Source organism: Nyctereutes procyonoides, unplaced genomic scaffold (genome assembly GCF_905146905.1).
Source record: "Nyctereutes procyonoides isolate TBG_1078 unplaced genomic scaffold, NYPRO_anot_genome, whole genome shotgun sequence".
In the NCBI taxonomy this organism is placed as follows: domain Eukaryota; kingdom Metazoa; phylum Chordata; class Mammalia; order Carnivora; family Canidae; genus Nyctereutes; species Nyctereutes procyonoides.
In genome coordinates, this window is record NW_026575142.1 from 13193328 (window position 1) to 13218400 (window position 25073).

General features: G+C 34.8%; 1 protein-coding gene across 2 annotated transcripts in view; it reads left to right on the plus strand.

Annotated features, from left to right (window-relative positions):
- SP3 (Sp3 transcription factor) overlaps window positions 1-16422 on the plus strand; it is a 56359-nt gene extending 39937 nt beyond the window's left edge. For both annotated transcript variants that reach the window (XM_055308121.1, XM_055308122.1), the window contains 3 exons: window positions 6080-6272; window positions 11554-11750; window positions 14660-16422. In XM_055308121.1, the coding sequence (XP_055164096.1) occupies window positions 6080-6272; window positions 11554-11750; window positions 14660-14976 (707 nt within the window). In that variant the 3' untranslated portion in view covers window positions 14977-16422. The remainder of the gene's footprint in view (window positions 1-6079; window positions 6273-11553; window positions 11751-14659) is intronic.
- The last annotated feature ends 8651 nt before the right edge of the window (window positions 16423-25073 follow it).

Consider the following 25073-nt stretch of genomic DNA (forward strand, 5'->3'; position numbering starts at 1 on the left):
CTTATGAACATCTTAGTTTTAGGCCACTGGCATCTTCTGCCTTGGTAATTATATAATAGCTTCCTAATTTAATTAGTCTTCCTACTTCTGCCTTTGCCTCCCAACAGTCTCTTTAGTGCAGTATCCAGAGTGATCTTGAATTTATTTTAATAAAATGTAACTTAAATTATATCACCCCTCTACTCTTAATCCCTTGGTGGCTTCTCTCTTAATGAAATGTAAAGTCCTTATAATGGTCTACAAGGTAATATACAATGTGTAACATCATATATAATCTTATCTCTACCTCGCCTTCCATATTTTTACCTTTGTGATCTTATCACTTACTATACTTTATCCATATTCATTTCATTCTAGCCACACAGGCCTCCTTGCTTTTCCCTGAATATATCAAGCAAACATCTAACTTGCTTTTCCTTCTGCCTAGAATACTTTCCTCCACCGCACTTGATCCTTTGCCTCTAGGCAGTTTTCTGACTACTCTAAAACAGTCAGTACTTTACTCCTTTTGCTTCCTTGTCTCTCTACCATTTTTTTCCATAACATTTTATCACCTAAAATACTATGTATGTACTTACTTGTTCTGTCTTCTTCCAACTAAAAAGGAAACTTGATAAAGGTATGAACTTCACTCTTGTTAATTGTTTTATTCTTAGAACTGAAAACAATGACTGGCACATTGTGGTCACTCACACACTTATTTGAGTAAATAACATTGTATTCTAAACTTTAATTTATGGACTTAATTTTTGGAGCACACTCCTCTTAAGGGTTTTGTTTTGTTTTAAATTCCTGTGTTGGGGGAAGGTGTTAAAATTGATTACATAGGAACTATAGAGGAAGCCACAACAAAAGAAGTTGACACAGAATTCCTAAGTAATCTCCTGTAGATTACTTTTAAAAGATTTATTTAGAATAATATTTAGATTGAAGTATAGTTGAATATAAGTATATTGAGTGTAAGTACTTATATTGAGTACAGTATGTTAAATCACATTCAGAAAAATGTAAAATCATGTGTATAACTTGATGAATTTCCATAAAATGAACACCTAGGAAAAATTACCACCCAGATCAAGAGAATGGGATATTACCAATAACCCCGCAATCTCCCTATACCTGTCATTACCCCTCTTAAAGGTAGGCAGTCACCATACAGTAGTTTCATTTATTGTTTTGAGCTTTATGTAAATGGAATTTTGAGAGAAAACTCACGTTTTTTTGTTTAAAATTATGTTTGTGACATTTGTTTCTGTTGCATATAGCTTGTTAATTTTCATTGTTTTCAATTTCGTTGTATATGAATAAAAGTATCATGATTTATTTTCTGTTCCAATACTAGTGGATATTAGAATTGTTTTGTTTTAAGGTGAATTTTTATACTTTTGGTGTCATGTGTATATGCATTTCTGTTTTAGTGAAATTGCTTGAGATACAGAGTATATATAGGTTTAGTTTTAGAAGATATGGTCAAAAGAATTTCCAAAGTTATATTGATATACACACCTCCCAGTAGTGTAGAAGGATTTCATTTCCATTGCTTTGTCAGGAGTTGGCCTGGTTTGTTTTGAATTTTAGCCATCTTGGTAATATGTAGGATATTTCATTGTGTTCTTAATTTTAGTTTTCCTGATACCCAATAATATTGGGTACCTTTTCATACTTGTATGGGCCATTTAAAAAAATATTTTGTGTATTTATTTGACAGAGAGATAGTGCACAAGGAGGAGTGGGAGAGGCAAGTTCCCTGCTGAGCAGGGAGTCTGACATGGGCTCCATCCCAGGACCCTGGCCAGGATTATGACCTGAGCCAAAGGCAGACTGTTAATGGATTGAGCCACCTAGGCGCCCCCATAAATAGTAGATTTCTCAGAATAAGTGGGTACCACATGTAGGACATTAATAGTGCACAGTAAAAAATAGTTTCCTATCATCTACGCTAAGATATTAAGGAAGATGTAACCTTGACCGCCTAGTACCAAAGACTTATTTTAAGGTGTCTGTAATTAAATTGGTACGCAGTTGGCAAAGGGGAATTATTTTGAATTTATTGGATTAATTAATTTTTTTGTTACGGTTCTGAAATACCCCAGATTGTGTATGAGCAAGTGAAGTGATAAAAATTGGTATAACACTTGTTGGGAGTTAATCTATTATTTTTAGTGAGCACTTTGTAGTCCTGTCCCTATGAAATAAGACAGAAGGAGCATAGAAAAGTAGAGGGCAAGGGATCCCTGGGTGGCGCAGCGGTTTGGCGCCTGCCTTTGGCCCGGGGCGCGATCCTGGAGACCCGGGATCAAATCCCACATCGGGCTCCGGGTGCATGGAGCCTGCTTCTCCCTCTGCCTGTGTCTCTGCCTCTCTCTCTCTCTGTGACTATCATAAATAAAAAAAAAAAAATTAAAAAAAAAAGAAAAGTAGAGGGCAAAATTTTTCCAGATTATTATTACCTACATGGGAAGTTCCTCTTTAGGGAAGGTTTGTTCATTTAGTTAGATTGTGTGTTTTGAGCACCTTGAAGTGAAGCATTCATTATCTCAAGGGATGTATGAGCCAATAAATGTAATTCTACCATAAGCATGTATAGAGGAGGTGATATTTGAACTAGCCTTGAAGAATAAATGGAGATTAATTAGATGAAGAAGGAAAGAACTAGGAAACAATCTAGGCAAGATGCACACATAAGACCTGACATTGAGAAAGGGCTTATGTTCTGGAAATGATGAGAATTTTAGTGTTTTTAATACTAAAGCTGGAAAAGCAGGTTGGGGTCAAATTGAGAACATTCTTGAATACCAAATTAATGAGTTTAGTCTTTATACTGTAGAAAATAGAGAATTAGTATAAGTATGGTTATCAGGAAAGTGTCATTAGATTTTTATTCAGGAAGAAAATTCTAGAACCTGGAGAAGATGGATTGGCAAAAGAAGATGATGAGAGACTGGGAATGAACTGACAGGAGTAACCTAGAGTTGATAGTTTGAGAAATGAGCTGGTTTGTAATGCTGTAAACCAAAGGGGGTTGCAAGGAGAAGGTTTGGTAGGTAGACAGATGTGTTCAATTTTTTTATGTGCCTGTGTTGTATTCAGATTCTGTAAGAAAGAAAACTAGAATATGAGTATTCATGTCTATGACACATTGTTTAAACGGATTTTGTAGGTTCAATAAGAGAATTAGCAATAGGAGCAGGAATGTGCTATATTACCTTCATCTCCTCAGTCAAGTTGCATTTCATTGCCCTCTCTCATCAGTTGCTTTTTTTGGTTCTGTGTTGTCTGTAAATCTTTCTTTTGTCTCTCTAGACTCCTTATCCATTCTTGATATCTGTATTTGTCCTCCTTTTTACCTGCTGTCTTATCACAAATAATGTAAGATGAGCAGCTTTAAAAACATCTGATAGAATTCCTCATTTTTTAGACTTCAAACATATCCAACTCTGGATATGTGATATCCTTATACTGTGTCTTTTATTTAACTCATAAAGCTAGTACTGTGCGATATTTTTGCAGGTACTTAAATATTTTGTCTTAGTGATGCAAATGGACATCTGATTATAAAGGAACAAAGGTCAGTACTCATTTATGTTGTGTATTTGGAGGAGCTTTATACATAGTGAAAGGATGAGAGTTAGACTAAAGAGTGAGAAACCAATTTTCTCTTAATTTCTGGCCATTGAATTTTCTTTGGGTCTGGAGACTAGCATAGTTAGTTCATGGCATATAGTAGCTAATTATATACTGGATGAATGAATGTGCTTGTATCTTTTCTTACCTCATGTAATAGAGGGAATTGTGGCTGTGCTCCATCAGCTAAACCTGTAAGTGCAGTGGCTCATCATCCCCTCCCCACTTTTTAGGAATTTCAGTCCTGTGTTTTCAACCTCTCTGTAGTGGCTCTTTCTCCTAAGCATTTAAACATGTTCATGTTTTTTTTTTTTTTTTTAAAGATTTTATGTATTTATTCATGAGAGACACAGAGAGAAAGAGAAAGAGGTAGAGACACAGGCAGAGGGAGAAGCAGGCTCCATGCAGGGAGCCTGACTTGGGACTCGATCCTGGATCTCCAGGATCAGGCCCTGGGGTAAAGGCAATGCTAAACCGCTGAGCCACCCGGGCTGTCCTCAAACCAGACTTCTTGAAAAACTTAACTGTATTTATTATTAAACACTTTCTTACTTCTTGCCTATGTTCTTAGTTTCTTCATCTGCAGTATTTGATGTTGACTACTTCCTTTCTTTCTTGAAACACATTCTTTCCTTTCTTTGATGTAGCACATTTCCTGGATACTAATTTCCTTTGCAGATTCCTCCTCATCTGCTATTTTCTTTTCTCATCCTATTTATAATTCTGAAGTGATCTAACCTACTTCTCTGGATGAACTCCATCACTGAGATTTTTTTTTTCTTAAATTAACTTATTTTAGAGGGGGCCAGTGCATGTGATCAAGGGGAGGGGCAAAGGAAGAGGGGAAGAGAATCTTAAACAGACTCCCTGCTGAGCGTGGAGCCTGATGCAGGGCTCAGTTTCACAACCCTGAAATCATGATCTGAGCCAAAACCAAGAGTTAGACACTTCACCAACTGAACCACCCAGCACTCTTGTATTGATAATTTCTTTATCTCTAGCACTTCTTTTTTTGAGCTCCAGAGCTGTAGGTCCAACTTCTTTACTTGTATGTCTCATTAGCAGTTCAGACTCCATGGTCTTGAACCCATTAATTTTCCTTCTTTCCCTCTACTTAGGCCTTCTCCAGTATTTCTTGTCTTAGTGAATGGTACCACTATCTACCCTGTTGTCCAGGCCAGACTGATCTCTCTTCTTCCTTTTCTCCCTGATTCTTAGTTGCAGTTATTCTGATAAACTAGTTTTAAACTTTTTGAGGCATTTTTAAATTTTCTTATTTTTATTTTTTTGAGGCATTTTTTTTAAATTGTTGGTTATATATTCTAATTTTTATTAGTTTAAATTCAGAACTTACTGGACACATTTTTTTTAAAGACTATTTTTACTTCACTTATTGGTGACTAATATAGACCTAAAATAATAAAGTTTCTGGTAAGATTTTTAGTTTACATTAATCAAAATAAAAATCTGCAAGACTTTGTTTTACCAAAGATGGTTATATTCAGTGATTTGTTCTAAATCCTGTATTGTTTCTTTAAAAAAGTTTTCTGAGATGAAAAAACCTCTTAGTTTCACATAGAAAATTATATTGTAATATTACTGATATAAACAAATGACATAACTTCCTGCCATGTCCACTCTTCCTTACCATTGCATCCTCATTTTTGCTTCCCAGTCTGGTTTGTAATATAACTCCCTGAAAACAAACTGTCTCAAATTTCTGTACCCTCTTCCACAGTGATATTATGTCTACTATAGATATTTTAGTAATAATTGACTTAATTTATTTTTTATTTTTTTTTAAATTTTTATTTATTTATGATAGTCACAGAGAGAGAAAGAGAGAGAGGCAGAGACATAGGCAGAGGGAGAAGCAGACTCCATGCACCGGGAGCCCGATATGGGATTCGATCCGGGTCTCCAGAATCGCGCCCTGGGCCAAAGGCAGGCGCCAAACCGCTGCGCCACCCAGGGATCCCAATAATTGACTTAATTTAAAGCTTAAACTTGTAACAGATTCAAGTGAATGATCCCTTCTTTTGCATTTACATAGTACCTATAGATAGGGATGATTGATTAATACAGGTTATGAAAAAGAAGTATAAGGCATTAGAATTTGTTCCAATCTGCATTAACTGTTGGATTTATTGACTCGTTGGAAGTTTCAGATTCCTTATGACTCAGCTTGCTAAAAAAAAAAAAAAATTGTTTTCCTTAATTTTTTAAAAAGCAAGCTTTCATGCTTGCTTCATTTCCTTTTTGGCTGAATTCTTTGGTATTTAGAATAAAAGAGAAATTGTTTTATAAGAATAAGTCACAATAAAGACCAATGGTTATGTTCCACAAACATAAGTTTTGACTTTTACATAATATTCACTTTACCTTAGAGAGGCTCAGTTCTCATGCTTTTTGGGCCAGTGGGCTGCTTCTCATCTGTATTTGCTTTTTTCTTTAGATATTAGGATCAAGGAAGAAGAACCTGATCCTGAAGAGTGGCAGCTCAGTGGCGATTCTACATTGAATACCAATGATTTAACACACTTAAGAGTACAGGTGGTAGATGAAGAAGGGGACCAACAACATCAAGAAGGAAAAAGACTTCGGAGGGTAGCTTGCACCTGTCCCAACTGTAAAGAAGGTGGTGGGAGGTATGCACACATGAAACATACTTTTTTTTTTTTTAAGGCTGCTAATACCATCATCCTAATTTTTGAAATACTGCATGCTGTATCAGTTATGAGAAATTATTCATTACATGATCATTTTGTGTGTATGTCTGTATGAGTGTGGCAGGAAAAGTTAGAGAACAAAAATATAAGATAGAATTTTCAGATCTAAATGCCTTTTTAAACACTAAAGTTTCTTAATTTGCCTTAAAAAAAAAAGTAACAGATGCCATTTAATAGACCCATATCAGAAATTAGCCTATTTGCAAACCAGCAATGAGATTTGCCTAAATACAGATAAAAAGTTGATTTTTAGCTTGAGAATAGCAATTATATAAAAATAAGAAGTTCAGAAATAGTTGATAAGCATAAACATTTTCTATTTTCAACAGAAATGAACAATAAGCCTTAATGATGGAATTTTTTAAAAAAGTGGAACTGTAGTATTTTAATTCAGGGCTTTAAAAAAAATAAACGTTAAGAGAATAACATGACAGGAAAAACTAAAAACAGATCACTGATTTTATGAAATGTGAATGGATGGGTTAAGCTTAATAATTAAGGACTTGAAACTCAGATCATATTTAAAAAACATAAAATCCAGCCTTATGTTGATTTTTAAGGAACATCTCAAATAAATTGGCACAGGAATGTTGAAGATAAAGGGATGGGAAAAGATTTATTAGGCAAATGTTAATAAGACTTGGATAGCAATGTTACTATTAGGCAATGAAGGATTACGGTGAAAATCATCAAATGGACAAATAGGGGCAGGTTTTTTTTTAATAATACAGTTTTCACCATAACTTTGAAATACATAGAGCAGGAACTGCTAGAACTCTAAAGACATACTGATCAAATCCTCCCAGTCATAGTGAAAAGCCTTAACATGTCCCTCCAAGAAATGCACTGTTGAAGTAGACAAAATATACTATTAAATTGGTTAATGAGCTTGATCTGATAGAAATAGAGCCTTTCTATCTGCCTTTGAGTTGGTGCTATTGGTTGATTTGCACGCTGGCCAGCCCATTCGCAATGATGGTAATAATGACTAATAACTGCTAACATTGAGAGTTTTTGGACAGTCTCATAAGTGAGGCACAAAGAGATTGAATGACTCTTACGAGCAACATGCAAGTGGGATTTGGGCCCAGTCTTACTCCAGAGCCTTAACCACTCTACTGTACTTACTGCCTCACAAGCAGATTTGCTTTTGCATCTGATCCTTAGGTATTTGTATTTAATGGTAATTATTTAATTGTTTGAAACATTATTTATTCTTTGAAATGTTTTGATCAATTTAAATACGGAATTCTGGTAATGTTTCTGAAATTTATTCTCATTTTTAGAGGAACTTTTAAGATAAATTATTCATGAAAGTCAAATCTAAGGGTCAAGGTTTGGCCTATGTTTTACTTACTCATTTTCTTGAAAATGAAAATCCTTTAGATTTGTGTTTATTCAACTAATACATGCTCATAAAAATTCAGAAATACAGAATAATATTAGAAGAATACCAAACTTCTAATCCCACAACCAGATAACCATTATAACATTTTTGTATGTATTCTTCCAGACTTTACGTATCTTTTAAAGTGGAATCATCTTATTCTTACTGTTGTATGTGTCTGCTCTTATTTTGGAAATTTTTGTGACCATATTTCCAAGTCTATATAGAGTCTGTATCAATTTTTTAGTGGCTGTTATGCTATTGTATGGATGCATAAGAATTTAACATCTTTTTTGAGTTTATTATTGTCATTCCAATCCTTACACATACGTTTTTGCGCATTTTTCTGATTACTTCATCAGTGTAAGTTGACAGACATGAAATTGTTGGATCTGTATCAAGTTATACTCCTACCAGTGGTGTATGAAAGCATCTGCTTTTCCACACCCTTGCCAACAGTGAAGTTCACATTTTTTTAATAGCTTTTTAGGGCTGACAGATGAAAAATAATTCCTCATTATTGTTTCATTTATTTTTGTTATGTTGTGAGATTCATTTTTTGATATATTATTTTACCATTTTAAAATTTCCTTTGTGAATTGTCTTTTGTGAATCTGTTAACAATTTGTGTGTTTAACTGTCATATATGCAGATATTTTTTCCTAGTTTTACATTGCCTTTCAACTTTGTCAGTGGTTTGCTTAATGCATTAACACAAGTAAAAGAAGAGTTCCACCACTTAAAAGTTTGCAAACTTTGTTTTATGCACAGAATTTTTGGTTGGTCGGTCTTTATGAAATACCTTACCAAAAAAGACTTAACTTTTATTTTTTCTAGAACTTTGAGGAGTTTGTTTTTTAAAAAATTTATTTTTTTTCAGTCAAAGCTGAAGTTCTTAAGAAAAAACTATATTATTTCTTAGAGCTCATTTGAACAAACTTCAGTTAACATATATGTGATAGGCACAGTTGTATCATTGACAGTTGCTGCTTCTAATTAATAGAAGCATACCATATAGTAAATCCAGAATATTCCAAAGTGTTCAACAAAGGTGAAAATAGGCAGTGCTTTAAAAATTAAAAAAAATTAAAAAAAATAGGCAATGCTTTAAAATTTAAAAATTTTCCCCCCTCACCTATATTCTTTCTATATGTGTGTATATGTGTGTGTATATATGTATAAAGTGGCATCTTTAGAGAACAAAATTTTGTTTACCTCTTGAGCAAGGTATAAAAGATAGTTAAATATTTAAAAATTGTATTCATCTGGGCATTTAACCAATATTTATTAAGCAGAACCAGCCTTCAGAAACTTTTTACTCTAGTGGGAGAGACAAATAATTTTAATAAAGTAAAATAAATTATAAAAGCATTATTGTTATGTTGGTTTTGTGTGGATTAAACATCAATCCATATTTTAAAATTTTTCTTCTGTCAGCATTTCAGTTGATGTCTCATTTCTCCCATCCCAAACAAAAGAAAGTACTTGATGTACTTAACTTTTCTTAATTTTCATACTGAGAATTTAGCTTTACTTATTCTGTGTCACTCTGCCTTGGCATTGTTTAAGTTTAGGCAATCAGGAATAGAAACTTAAAATAGTTTTTTCTAGGTTGTGTAAGAGGTATTAGTGGTCTGATTATGTGAATCAAGAAGAAAACTTATGGCTAAATCTTTTATTACTGTTTTATTTGTTGAGAAAGTTCTCTTCCTTCATTTCATATGCCATAAATCCATATCTAGCATATCTAGATCTTGAATAAAATTTCCTTTTTAAACAGAAACTTGGACCCAGGTATTGAGCTTTTCACTTAACTACATATATTTGTGTGCATCCTTGTCCCCATTTTTTTTTCCTTGATGCCTGTCCCATTTTCAAATAGTATTTCTTGTTTTCTCATAATTCAATTGAAAATATCTTTCCCGGGCTTTTTGGTTCTTTGAGAACCCAGATTCGTTACTGTAATTTGTTACAGTCTTGTGCTTTGTTAGTGCTCTCAAGCTAAATTTTGCTAAGTTAGTAAAATAGCACTTTCGAGTTTATAAAAGCACATCAATTCACTTGAGTGGTATGCTTATTAGCATATAGGAAAATCATGAGTACAAGTGAACTGAATTGGGTTCTCTGTGAAATTGCTATGGTGAACACAATGTGTAAAATTGGTTTGTACACCAATAATCACAAACATTGCTTTTTCTTAGGGCTGTTTAAGAATAAAATAAATTTTTAAAAGCTAAATTAAATGGAAATACTGGCTTTGGTTAATACTTTGGCATTGCAGGTGAGCCAGAAAAACCTGTTTCACTCAACTCAGCTCTTGGAAGAGAGTTGTAGAAATTGGGGGTGGACTGGAGCAGGAACTAGAATTGTGTTAGATTATGACGTCCTTGCCCTTAAGACAACAGCATGACTCCTCCTTGTCTTTACTTATGCTATTCCTCTGCCTGGAATGCCTTCCCTCCTTTCTATCTAAATCCTACCCACCTCTTCCACGAAGCCTTCTCTAACTACTGGAGCCCACATTGATGTCTCCCTGTTCAGAACACCTATGGCATCTAACAGCCAGCACTGCACCGTTTAGCACTGTTTGTCCTATGGCAATTTCACATGCTACTGAGTGTGAGTACATTAAAATATAAATGTGGGGAAATATGCATTTTTCCAGTAAAATTTGAAAAACAATAGGTATAATATATAAAGGAGGATTTGCAGGCTTAAGGAAAGTTTACAGGCTATACCTATACTGTGAGATTGGGGGAGGAGGGGAAGTTGGGGGTCTTAAATGTACTTTTTTTTAATCTCTGAGAAACATTGCAGAGTTTTTATGATTTTGACAGTGAGTCTAAAGTGTCATGTTTTTTATAAACTCATTTATTTTTTATTCAGTAACTAGCCTAATTTTTCTTTTTTTTTTATAGCTTGAATAATAACATTTTCTATAGTGTTTAATACCATTTGAATATCAGTTCTGGAATCAAAAAAGTTTTCTTCTTGCTTAGCCTAAAATACTGAGTTCATTCATCTAAGCACATATCTCCCAAACCTTATTCTTGGTATCAAATACTAAAATGTAACAAATGTCAAATTTTGCGCTGTGGAGAACTGTATTTTATTATATCTCTGATGTATATAGTTTGGGGTATTTTTGCATGGTTAATATGAAGAGAATTCTAACTGTAAAGATAATTTTGATTTATATTTATTTCATATAGTGCTAAAGGAGCTGAGATAATAGCTTTGTCTAGATTTTTTTCCTTTGATTTGTCTCCAGGTCAGTGTATACTTAAGGGTATGGCTGTACAAATAAATGAATAAATATGCTTAAGTCATTTTAATTTAAAGTCCGCTTAAGGTGCTTATCTGTTTTTTAATTGTACCTGTTATTATGCAGTCATTTCTTGGTTTTTGATTTTTAAATTAGCTGACATCATGACTTTGAATAGACCATTTAGTTTCTTATACAGCTAACTTAATGTGTATTGGGCCTATGCATCGAATTTGTGAATGGTTCTGACCGAATAACAAATAGCTTTATTTATACATTCTTTATGAAATGTCCTTTTAAATTATGTAATTCTTGAGCATATTTACATTTGGACAGCAATCACATTAATTCTGAAGTAAAAGTAATAAGCAATACTTACATGTTTGAGACATACATTTTATTTAAATTGATTTTAAATGGTCTTGGTTTCTGATTGACCTCATGGTGATAATGTCTTCTATATTCAACACAGGGTTGTAATGATATACGTGGTAATGTTTATTCGAATATTTTCATAGAAGTATATATTATTCTTGTGTGTTTTTTAGAGGTACCAATCTTGGGAAAAAGAAGCAACACATTTGTCATATACCAGGATGTGGTAAAGTCTATGGGAAGACCTCACATCTGAGAGCTCATCTGCGTTGGCATTCTGGGGAGCGCCCTTTTGTTTGTAACTGGATGTTCTGTGGTAAAAGATTTACTCGAAGTGATGAATTACAGAGGCACAGAAGAACACATACAGGTTACTAATATTTACTTCTAACGGACAAAAATAAATGATAAGGCTACATACTACCTTGAAGGTTTTTTTTTTTTTCTTAGCATACCTTACTAATCTGGATCTTTTAAAATATGACTGGTTACGTCCAATTGTTATCTTAAGTAACACCAATTTAAAAATAATAATTCCCAATAAGCCAATATGGCTTCTCTTGTAAAATAACATTTTATTTTATGTGGGCTTTGGTTAGCTTTTAACATCCCACCCCCCCTCCTTTTTTTTAGTTAGCTTTTTTTTTGTTTTGCTTTAACATTGTTTAATGTCTTAGGGGACATTTATGCTATTCTTATTTGTTAGGTTAACATTTTAAAGATTAATTATTTTCTTTTAGAGTGAGAGAGTCCAGGGGGTAGGGAGGGGCAGAGGGAGAGAATGTCTTAAGCCGACTCTTCTTTGCTGAGCTCAGAGCCAGATGCAAAGTGATCTCACAACCCTGAAATCATAACCTAAGCGGAAACCAAGAATTGGCCACTTAGCCAACTATGCCACCCAGGCACCCCTATGTTAACATTTTAAATTAGTTGTCTCCTTTACTTTTGATTTTTCTTATTCTTGTTCCTCAGTACTACAAGAATAATTCATTTTTTCTGATAAATTCAAGCATTTCATCTTTTAATATCTGTGAGATAAGCAAAAAACATTTCATTGAGGAATAATTAAGGCATTATTGATGGAAAGACTCTCTTCATTTGTTTCCACACAGTATTGTGTGATTATGTGAAATGAGCCTAGAGTGACCCAACTAAATCCTAACTTAATGTATCTTAGAGATGCTTTCCTCCTGCTACCATATAATGGTCAAGGTGTTTGAACAATCTGTGCTCAACACTGAAGAATTGAAAAATATCTATTTGTAGTCTCTAGAGAGCTTAGAAGGAAAAAGCATGGTGAAATGAAAGACAGTGTCGGTTTTGAAGTCTTCTAGATCTGGATTCAAATCCAGGTTCTCTGTTAGATTCGGGAGATAAACTGTCTCTGCTTTCACATCTCCTACATTGTGTTTAAATATATAAAATAACCTATGAGGTATGTATTAATACTTCATAGTATTTTATGTCTCACTTGTCAGGTATGTATACGGATGAGCTTATTAACCTCTTTGAAACTGTAACAATGTAAGAAAGTAGAGTATGCTCAGAGGCAGAAGTCATTAGTGCTTGGGATGATAAGACATAAATGGACAGTGGGCTGGGATAGTAGACCTTAAGATGGCCTGATAACAGAATTTTCCTCTGTGGTGGAATTTCATCAGGATATAAAAAGGAGTAATGTAAAAGGGGAAAAAAGGTCTGATCAAATAAATGTGAGAAACACTTGGTTAAACAGTTACTACAAGGAACTTCAAGGCAGCTCCCATTAGGACCTTTAATTGAACGTTAACAAGACTGTGCATCTCCAACGTCGGGGAGATGCAGTATGTATGTGTAGCATTTCCCAGCCTCCTGTGGTGGTTGTGCCATTTTCCATGGGACATCTCTCAGGATTAATTCCAAGAGAAATGTTGGGAAATGCTTTAGAAGAAGAGAGTAGTATGTGAATAGAAGAGGTGAGAGAGAGACCATTTGCCACATGAAGATGAGATTCTGTCTCTTGCATTTCTGTTAAAGAATTAGGATTGTGCCACAGAGAGGTCCTCTTCCGTTAGGCAGTAGAGAATTAGTTAATTTCTTTTAAAGATTTTATTTATTTGAGAGAGAGCAAATACAAGCAGAGAAGCAGCAGAGGGAGAGGGAGAAGCAGGCTGAGCAGAGAGCCCGAGGTGAGGCTCAGTCCCAGGATCCTGAGATCATGACTGAGCCACCCAGGCACCCCAGTAGTAGAGAATTTCAACTTAAACTACTTAAACTATGAAGCAGTAGAGAATTTCAACTTAAACTATTTAGTTATCTGCAGGTTACTGTTGCATACCCCTTAGTATAATGGTGGAATTTTATACTGCAGTACAAGTTAGTATTAAGGAAGATTTGTCTGACACTGATATATTGGGTTGAAGAGGGAGTAACTCCAGAGTGTCATTGGCGCATAGTTCAGGTGTGAAGTCTGGTGAGGACCTACGTAGGGTGGAGATGCTGGACCAAGATAGGTAAGAATTTTGAAGAAAACAAAATATAAGATTTGTTTATTGATTTATTTCTCTCTGGATTCTCTTTAAATTGACCTTTTGCTTTATCTTCCAGTAATTCTCTTGCATAGTAGGTCTTTGACAATAAAATTTGTCTGTCTTTTATATTTAAAAAACCTATTTTATTCATTCTGGGAAATAAATTTAGGCACCAGGATCTTAAATTAACTTTGACATAATGATATGTTAGGCTTGCTCTTGACTCTTCCAGCTAAAATCAAGTCATGTAGCCATCTCCATTATTCCTGGGATTACTCAGTCTTATTGGACCTCAAGCTTGTGTTTTTGCTTTAATCTAGAAGTAGTCTGTGTAGTTACTGGAATTCACATTTAAGAGTTGAAGGTTTAGTATCATGGATAGGACATGTTAAGAATATCTTAAATATAGCTTAAAACAGTGTACTCTTTAAAGAAATATGTTACAGATAGTCATTTTTTAGCTGGATGGTATTTGTAACAGGTTTCAAAACAAACTGTTGGCATAGTTGAACTATTAAAGTCTCATCTGAGTATCCATCTGTAATGTTTGAAGATTGCCTCTCATTGAAGAGTAGAGATGATAGATTTATTTTGAGGAAAAATACTCAGAGAAATCTTGCAAGGGCAGCTCATGAAACTAAATACAGTTTTAACTGAACTCTGCTTCCTGTCCCTGTCAGTGTTGGCTTTCTTTCTTTTTCAGCAAATGATCAATCTATTAATGTTGAATTTAAAAAACTAAGTAACTTAAATTTTTTTTCCCCCACAGGTGAGAAGAAATTTGTTTGTCCAGAATGTTCAAAACGCTTTATGAGAAGTGACCATCTTGCCAAACATATTAAAACCCATCAGAATAAAAAAGGTATTCACTCTAGCAGTACAGTGCTGGCATCTGTGGAAGCTGCACGAGATGATACTTTGATTACTGCAGGAGGAACAACACTTATCCTTGCAAATATTCAACAAGGTTCTGTTTCAGGGATAGGAACTGTTAATACTTCCACCACCAGCAATCAAGATATCCTTACCAACACTGAAATACCTTTACAGCTTGTCACAGTTTCTGGAAATGAGACAATGGAGTAAATATTACACAAATACTTATTCATTGTGGTTATTTTTATACAGTAGTGAGAAGAATATTGTTCCTAAGTTCTTAGATATCTTTTTATTGATGTGCAAAAATTTTTGGATTGACAGTAACTTGGTTATACATGACACTGAAATGCCTTACTTTGTATGATATTCCATAGTATATTAAAAATGGTAAAATTGCATGGGTTTTGTAGGTACTTTTGGAATCTAGAAGAAATGAAATTTTACCAAGTTATATAAAGAGAAAATTGAATTTAACAATGAGAATGGTAGTCTAACCAAATGCATCAATCCTGTGTGGTTTAGTGTAAAAATGAGAACATGTTGGTATTTATCTATTGTAAGATAAAAAAAAAAGTTGGTGGGTGAAAGAAATCATGTTATGATAAAAAAAATTTTTGTAATTTTCTTGATGACTGGAATTTTTATTATGCATAACTGACAAATCAAGTTTCCAAGCAAATGTTACATAGTGTAGGCTTTACTTAGCTTATCAATTTGTCATTTTGAAGCTAATTATTTTAATTAGGTTAACTATGTACAATATTTTAAGCATTACTCTTGTAAGATTTTGAAAACTACATTTTAACATGGAACTCTAGGGATAGTCACCTTTTAAATCCTGTTGAAAAGCCATGTTTAAGATTTAATTTGCCAAAATAATGTCTTGTTAATATTCTTTCAATAATGAAGTTGGGCAATATAACCAATGTTTAAAAAAAAAAGTTTAAAATGTATAGGTTGAGGCATTTGGGTGGTAAGAAAATGTTACAGTGAATTATCCCTTTTCTTGAATATTGGAGGACCAAAAAAATAAGGTGTATTGCGTCTTAGCAGTGATTTTTTTTCTTTTTTTTTTTTTTTTAAATCCAATCTTGTTTCCAAAAACCATATGTCTGCCAGGGCCTTAAAAGCCATCATGTAAATTACCAGTAAAGTATAACATATGCAAACATAACAAAATCACTTCCATAGTGACGATACTCCAACCATATGGATATTAGTCATAGAAAACTAGAGGTTTATGATATTTTTTTAAGTCTTTTTTTTTTTTGTCTAGGTAGTCAGTCTGCACTTAAATATCAACCATTTTCCTTTTTTGCTTCTTCCCTTTAAATTTATATGTATCCAGTACATTTAATTGAGAAATGTATGTTTTTTATTATGCTGTATTTTCTTTTATTTTTTAATTATTGTTTATATTTTCAATTATTAAAAAAATGTACAAAATAAAGTTTCATTGCTGGTCTTGTAAAAGCTATACAATTTTCCTAAATGTATACCTATAACTACAGCAGTTCACCTATTTCAAAAATTTGGAATTCTGTTCATTTGTTATTCTTAAGACCACCTCAAATTTAAAGGCTACCTTATTGTACGTTTAAAGTGTATTATAACAGTGTGGTAGTTAATAAAACACTATTTTTTTTCTTTTGAGTTTGTTGTATTCCTATGCATTTAAAATATTTGCAGTGGTATGGGGTAAGAAACATCTGTGTGGTTTATTTTTCTTCATCTTAGCCTTTTGGTCACAAATTCTTGATTTCAGACACTGAAATTATTGTGAGCAGGTATATTTACCTGGGAAGGGAAGAGTAGAGACATTAACATTACTAATTTTCACCTGAGAATGAGCTAATTACTAAATAAAACTTTTGAAAAAAATCTTTTAACTCTTAAGTCCACATTGATTCATGTTAATTGTAATAATGTTATTTTGCAAACCTTGTTGCCCTTGTTAAGGCAGTGCAGAATATTATGAATTGTTAAAAACTTGAATATGATAACATAAGACATACTTTGGTATGTAAACCATGGCAAAAGTTATTTGAAAAAGTTATGTTTTGGATTTGTGTATGTCTAATGATAAAAGCAGAGTACAATATGACTATATTTTAGATATTTTTAAATTAAAAGTCCAGTTACTTTCCACATGTGTACAGTGGGGTTAAAGATTAAGATTTCCATTGTCTGTTTTCCAGGCCCAATCTGACACTGTCAATAATATCTTTGAATGCATAGGACAACTCTAGATCTCCATACAAACACAGGCAGAGTTTTCTTAAATATGAGACTTAAGCTTGTGATGTGCAATAGGAAATATTACTTGAATTACAGAAATTAATGGAATGTACAATTATTTTGAAGTTACAAGGATTAGAATTTGAGTCTTTAAACTCCTTCAGATAACTTTTAGGACTTTTTTATTATTGAGGATGTGTGAAGAGGATTATGTGACAGGGTTGCTCGCATGAGCAAAATACCCATTAAGTCAGGAGATTAAAAATCTTTTTAGAGTGTGATAGTAGAGATGTTTTTAAATAATATTGAGGTTTTTCAGTAAGTTTTATAGAGTGTTCTTGATCCATGAGTTTCCAACCATATTTTATCTTAGAGCATGAATACAATGAAGAAAGTAAGTAGTTCTGAAAGTTATTTAAGTAAGTTTTTGGATTTTAAAGAGTACCCACTAGGAATATGTGAGCTTTGAATCTTAACCAAAAAAAAAATCAGTTAATGTTCAGCCTCAGCCTAGCTGATTTCAAATATTTCTATTTTTGTATTTTAAAATGCTGAATATATTGATAATTTTTTCTAGTTACAGAATCTTAGTATTGAGTATATTAGTGCAAGTATAACTCTTTAATAGGTGTTTCATCAGTTGCTTTATTTTCAGGAAGGCTAGAGCGCATATTCAGTGTATTTACATGCAAACAATTCCTGTTTATCAGAACATACTTACCTGGTAGGCTAGATGTTTGTACACTGTATACCTTAATTTAAAGGAAATGTCACTTAAAATTTTATTTTCTGTGTATTGAGACTTAATGACTTTGAGAAGTAATTCAATTAACCAAAATCCACATAAAGCTTTAAAGGAATACACCTATTGCAAAAAGTCAGGTGCCCTGTAAGTGACTTAGGGCAATATAGTGAAAATGCTTAAAATATTCAAAGTAGTGGAAATGCTTAAATAGTAAAAATACATGTGCACATAAGTTGAAAGCATGTCAAAAACATATCATGGAAAATAGTACGTTAGCCAGTATTGTTCATCAGAAAATGCTGGGAACATTTAAAAACATCTACTGATCTTGCTGCATTCTTGACCTAGTAACTCTACATTTCTGGGGATGGAGAATATGTATGTATCTTGTAATCGCTCCTTAAGTGGCTCTGATAAACACTCCTGGGTTAGAATCACTTAAATAGAGCAAGCATCTTAGTATCCTAATAGTCCAAATCCTACTACTCTCATGAGCCTATCTCTTGTCTTATTAAAAATCTTGTATTCAATATTGTTTGAAATTTGTGGTTATTATTACTATAGAGCACTTGGTTTTAGAATATGTTAATGTGTTGGTCATGCTACCCTATCAGTTTTTTTTCTTAAGATTTTATTTATTAGCGCGCGTGAGTGTGTGCGTGCCGAGAGAGAGAGAGAGAGAGAGAGAGAGAGAGAGAGAGAGCATGAAGGGGGTGAGGGGCTGAGGGAGAACCAGATTCACCTCTGAGCAGAGAGCTGGATGCACAACTCAATCCAGGGACTCAATCCTTCGGACCCAAGCCGAAGGCATATGCTTAACCAACTGAGCCACCCAGGTGCCCCAACAATTTGGTTCTTAGTTTTAATTAAGTTGATAAGAATTATTTTCAATGTAAAAGAACTATTTGTTTCACTAAATAGGATCTTTGAAATTTTTTGTTAGGAGTACTAAGTCTTTGAAAATGAGCACAAAACAAATTGGTAATCTTGGGGACAAGATTTGATATTTTAGTGAAATCACCTCTTTAGTGTGGGAGACACAAAAATACTGATACAGTCCTTTGGGCAGATGTGAATATAATCAAATACATTGTGGTACGCTAGCAAATGCAAGGTGCTCTAGAAATTTAGAGGGAAAATTCTGCATGGAGAAATCTGGGAAAGTCTGGCAGAGAAAATGGCATCAGCAAAGGTACAGCGTGGTTTGTTGTGGATGGTAGGGGATTTTGAGAGTTGGAGGAAGGTGGTCAAAATGCAGAGTTCAGAATTTGATCTTTACCAGTGATTCCTGATCTTTTCGGAATCCTGGGTCTTAGAAAAATGTACATTAGGGGGTCCCTGGGTGGCTCATTGGTTTGACGCCTGCCTTTGGCCCAGGGCACAATCCTGGAGTCCCGGAATCGAATCCCACGTCGGGCTCCTGGCATGGAGCCTGCTTCTCTCTCTGCCTGTGTCTCTGTCTCTCTCTCTCTCATAAATAAATAAATAAATAAATCTTTAAAAAAAAAAAGGAAAATGTACATTAGCTCTCATTCAAATCCTGGTTGTTGAAACTGCATGGGAATCTGATCTAAAGTCTGAACCTTGGAAAACAGTCATACTTAAGGAACTGGGGGAGAAAGTCACAGAGGCTGTAAGAAACCAAAAAGTGTCACGATGGTGATGAACATCAAATGCGGCAGAGGGGTTAAGTTGGATGAAATGTAAGAAAAGATTTTGGTAATGAGTTGGCTGCTGATCTTTGCAAGTAATTGATAAGTATTCAGTAAAAGACTAGGCACAGGAGAAGAGGCTTTGGGGACAAGTAGAACATACACTTAAAATTGGTGGTGATTAACACTAGGGGCAAATGCTGAGTCGAAAGAAAATCATTCAAGTTTTTCATAATGGGTTCAGTTTTATATTGATAAATATTAAAATAAGTGTAAAAATTTAAGTGACCTCTAAGCTGGAGTTGAAATCTTTAAAGAGCTGCATATGCTGTAGTGTGTTCTTACCATTTCATCACTGTATATTTAAATGTGTTTTTTTTTTATATTAAAAATGCTGAGGGGTCTCTGTTTCCTTCAGTCTTTCCCCACTCCCCAGCTTTTAACTCCTTTCTGTAAATTTGAATTAAGCTGCATACTTGATGTGCAAAAACAGATGGGTTTCTTACCTTCTTAAAACCTAATTTTTATCATCCATAAAAAGGGATAACTAACAATGATATCCTTCATAGGATTGTTGTGAGGATTAAAATGTAAGCATTTAACATAGTGTCTCTGGCTTATAGCAACTCAATTTTTTTCCCCCTCCACATCTGTTACTAGCCTCTGAAGGCTTTGTTTTTCTCTAGTAAGGGGGCCAGTGTTTGGGAGATTCCATTGTTTGACTATGGTTCGTGCATTGATTTCCTCCTTCAGAGAAGGAGGGGGATTTTTAAATGAAAAAAAAGGTGAAAACTATAGAACCTGAATTGTTGGCGTACGATGTGTCACATGACTGTCCCATCAGGATGGAAATAAGCAAAGAATGAAGCACAGAAAAGTGTTTTCTTAAGGAAATTACAATCTGATGTAGAATTCTATCCCTATTTTAACATTTCTAGGAACCAGCCAAAGAATCTTTGGTTCATTTTGATTGAATTTAGCATTCAGTGGTTCCAGCCTTGAGTTGGAAAAAGCCATCAAAGAAATGCAGCTTATTTCTCCAAGAAAAGTCTAAGCCTCCAACGGACAACAGCAATAAGGGAGATGTATTAGTAGACAACTTTTAGGATATCTGCCCAACTTTTGTGCCATTTGAGGATTACTTCTGCCACCTTCAGAGAAGGAACTATTTAGAAGAATGGACAAGGAGTTGGACATCTGGTCAAATTTGAGCCGAATAGGTGATTTCTTCTGAGAATTTGGAATCGGAAAGCCCATGTCTTGGGAAGTTGCATTTGGGACGTGGATATGAAGCAGAAAGAGGATACAGCCAAGATGAGAGACCATACAACTCTAGAAGAAAAAGATGAGGACAGCCTTGATTGCCGGTAACTACAGTGTCTGTTCCAATGTTTTGTGCCTGTCTGCGTTGCCTGCTCCTGCGTTCCATAAGCTACCCTTAAAATCTTAGAGAGACACTCCCCCACTTCCACCTTTAGTTCTTAACTTTGGGAGGCTGTCACTTGCTACCAAGTAACACCAACTAAAAACATCTGAGAATCCGTTCCTTCTTGCTTAAAACATAGTGGTCTGAAATAGTTGATGACTGGTCCTGTAGGAAATACCACAGAAGGTCCTCGCTAGTGCCAGATGAGGCAGGTTCAGGTGAAGGAGAACTTGGTATAGAGCCTGAGGGAATCAGAAAGGGTGAGCCTTGAAAGGCCGGTATAATGTACCCAAGGGAACTGATGAAAAAACCTGGAAATCTGTTAGAAGTCTGAAGACTCCTCTTGTCCAAGGGCTGTGTAGTGGGTTAAGGAATACTGGCTCTCTTGCCAATCCAGCTTTATTGTTACTGTCTCAAGCCATATGTTCTTCCCTCTTTTATTTTCATTATACAGATTCAGGTTCGGTTAGGGCCTCACTTTTAACTGTGTGTACCCACTTCCTGAGTCTTCCTTACATCCTGAACCTTTAAAAATCTTCAGTTAGTTGCACCTTTTCCGTTTTTACTCTTGGTAAATTTCTGTGGCTTTTTCCATCTTGAATCATTTAATAAAGGTGAAACTTTGCACAGTGTAACATGGCGCATAGAGTTTGGACTTCGACAGCCCTGGGTTATGTCCAGATTGTGCTGCGTAAGACTCCTCATTCTGTTCCCAGCCTCGGCTTTCTAATCTGTAAAATGATAGTAGCATTATCTTCATAAGGAGATGAAATAAGTTAATGAGTGTATACCACTTCTCACAGTGGCTGACTCAAAGCTAAGTATTAAGTAAATGTAAGCGTTGGAGGAATCAATCCTCTCCCTACACTTGGAAATAATTATCCCCATCTTGTATTAATGTGTTTATCACTTTGACCTAGTTGGTTGTCTGTCAGCAGACATCAACAAAATTGCTATTATTTGTCTTGTGCCTTTTTATTAAGCATTTCAAACACGCAGAAAAAAATATGGAAAAAAAAATAAATGAATCCCCATATATCCACCATCCAGCTTTTATAGTCTTAATATTTTATACACATTTGCTTGTTTCTTTTAGAAAAGTTATAGCTACAGTGAAATCTATACAGCCCTGTCTTACTCCATTTCTTTCCCTTTACCCACAGGCGGTAACTGCTGCTCTTCTTTTATTTGTTTATCAGAATGATACCATGGATGGTTTTGTATGTTCATATATATGCATATATAGGATTATCTTCATGTCTTGGAAGCTTTATATAAATAGTATCATTACTGTAGATTAACCTTATGAGATTTGTTTTTTCACTTATGTTGTTGAGATGTATCCATGGGAACACCTGTTTTTTTAAAGTATTCATTTAAAATGCTGTAGTTCATTGAATAAGTATATCACGGTTTCTCCATTTTCTTGATGGACATTTCAGTTATTTAAATTTTTTCACTACTACAAACAATGCTGCAGTGAGATACTTGACATAGTCCCTTGTGCACTTGTATGTTTGAGGTATGTGTCATGAACTTCAATCACTGGTCAATAGAATATTCTTTTTTTAACTATTTTTTAAAGTATTTATTTATTCATAAGAGACACAGGCAGAGGGAGAAGCAGGCTCCCTACAGGGAGCCCGATGTGGGACTCGATCCCAGGACCCCGGGATCATGACCTGAGCCAAATGTCAATAGAATATTCTTTTTTTTTTTCAGTAGAATATTCTTATCTTCAAGTTTATCAACTATTGCCAAATTGATCTGTACAGCGTACATACCAGATTACAGTCCGGCCAGCAGTGCATAGGAGTTCACATTTTCCTATACTCTCTCTAACCATTGGCGTTGGCAGATATTTTTTCTTTTCAGCAATGCAATTTTATTTTGAAATTTAACAACATTTAAAATTCATCCGGGTCAAAAGTAAGAAGTTAACAAGGAATCAGAAAACCTAAGCCACATTTATTTATATATAAAGCTGACACCAGTAAGTCATGAGCAAACATTTGTCAAGTGTAGGAGGAACAATGTGTGGTTTTCTTACTGGTTCCACCTTTTAACTCTGATTCAGTCCCTGCCCTGCTAGGCTACTCCCCACTGCCTTTCACTGTAGAGGTGTCTACACAGCAGAGCATCCTCTTGGATTGAATATTATAGAGAAGGCTCAAGCCCGCTCACTGTCTTCCAAGGTGTTCACTTCATCCAGGGGCTGGGAGGACAGGCTACTCTTTTCTGCCCTGTTCTCTCCAGTTCTTCCTCCTGCATCCCTACCCCCACTCCAAGTAGTCCTAACTGATCAACCTGTCAGCTGCATAAGCCAACTTCAAATTGGGGAAACCCTTTCTTGCAGACCGCCAGTGTTACCATATAGTCCCACATGATGGATGTGAAATAACTCATGATTTTAACTCTCATTTCCCCATATTCTGGTGAGGTTGAGCCTATTTTGACTAAGTTTACAATCCATGTTTCCTCTGAAGGGAATTACCTACTTGAATCCTTTACCGTCTTGCCTTTTTTGGGTATTTGCATTTTTGCACTGATTTTTTTTTTAAAGATTTCCTTTATTCATGAGAGAGAGAGAGAGAGAGGCAGAGACACAGGCAGAGGGAGAAGCAGGCTCCATGCAGGGAGTCTGATGTGGGACTCAATCCCAGGACCTCAGGATCACCGCCAGGGCTGAAGGCAGTGCTAAACCACTGAGCCACCTGGGCTGACCCTTACACTGATTTTTAAATAAATTCCAGGTAGGTATTATTTTAGAGATGCATGGGCTAATAAATCTTTTCCCAATATGAGGCTTGTCTTTTAGCTCTATGCTGTTTTGAGTGTAAGTTTTTGTAAGAGTTTTACTGAATCTATGGGTTGCAGCTTTTCTTTCTGAAGAAATTTTATGGGGTCATAGAAATATTTTCTGTGAACATTTTAGGATTTTTTTTTTAAGATTTTTGTTTTTAAGTTTAGCTCATTAATCCAATTTAAAGTTATTTCCCATTATGGTGCGAAGTCTCTAATATTTTCCTATGAATCTCTTGGCACGTTATTGAATGGCCCAACTTTTGACCCACTGTAATTGTCATGCTACTTCTGTCATTTAGCAGGTTTCCATTTGTGTGTGGATCTAGTCCTTCAGTCCTTTCTGTCTCCCTTGTGCTAGGGCCATACAGTCCGTACCATCTCAGTATCTGGCATGGCACGTCTCTGCTCATGCCTAATGTCCTTCAAAATAGTCTTGACTATTCTTGAACCCTGGCTTTTTCTATGAGCTTAGGATTAAATTGTCAAGTACTGTTGAAAACTCATGTTGTGATTTTTATTGGAATTACGTGGAATGTATGTGTTAATTTGGAGAAAGAGTGTTATTTTCCTATCCATGACCTTCTGTATCTTCACTTTATTGCTCTTTTTATAAACTTTTCTCTTTGAAAGGTCTTAAACCTCATTTCACTTTTTCCCCCCTCTGGAGCCCCCCCCCCTTTTTTTGTTGCTATGGAGATAGCTTTTTTAAATTAAATGTGTGAATTGGTCAATACTGGTCTATATATGGTCTATATATATGCTATTGATTTTTTATAAACTCATTTTGTCCAATAGTCCTACATAATTCTCTTGCCAGTTCTAATAGTTTGCCTATGGATTCTATAAGATTTTTTATGGAGATAGTCATAGTGTCCTCAAATAAGAAAAGGTTTGTCTCTTCATTTCCAATTCTGTTACCTCTACTTTTAAAAAAACATTGCATTGCATTGGCGGCTTAGCGTTCACCAGAAGTGGTGGTAACAGACATCTCTGGCCTGTTTCTGAGTATTGTTTACTTTTCTTTCCCCTTGTAACCTTATTTGATCCTTGTGCTCTGTGGTTAGCACTTGGGATAAAAAAGATGATCAATTCATAGTTTCTGTCCTAAAGGATAAACAGAGAGGCTTGGTGACATTCTGACTACAATGGCCTTTCTGACTTTTAAAAAATTCTATCTTTGTCAATGTAGTTTTCTGTGCTTTCCCATTATAACAATATATTCCCTATATTTCAAAGTTAGGGAAGGACTAGCTTTTTTTTTTTTTTAATCCTTAAACATTATCCTCCAAGAGCTCCAGCATAGCCCTGTTAAGTGTCCACAGATGTGACATCTGGAACATTGTACCCCAAGTATGCAAGAGCCTGAGTGTAAGCCCTCTGTCTGCTTGGCACAGGGTTATATGCACGAGGGCACCCAATAAACCTTTTATGGCATTCA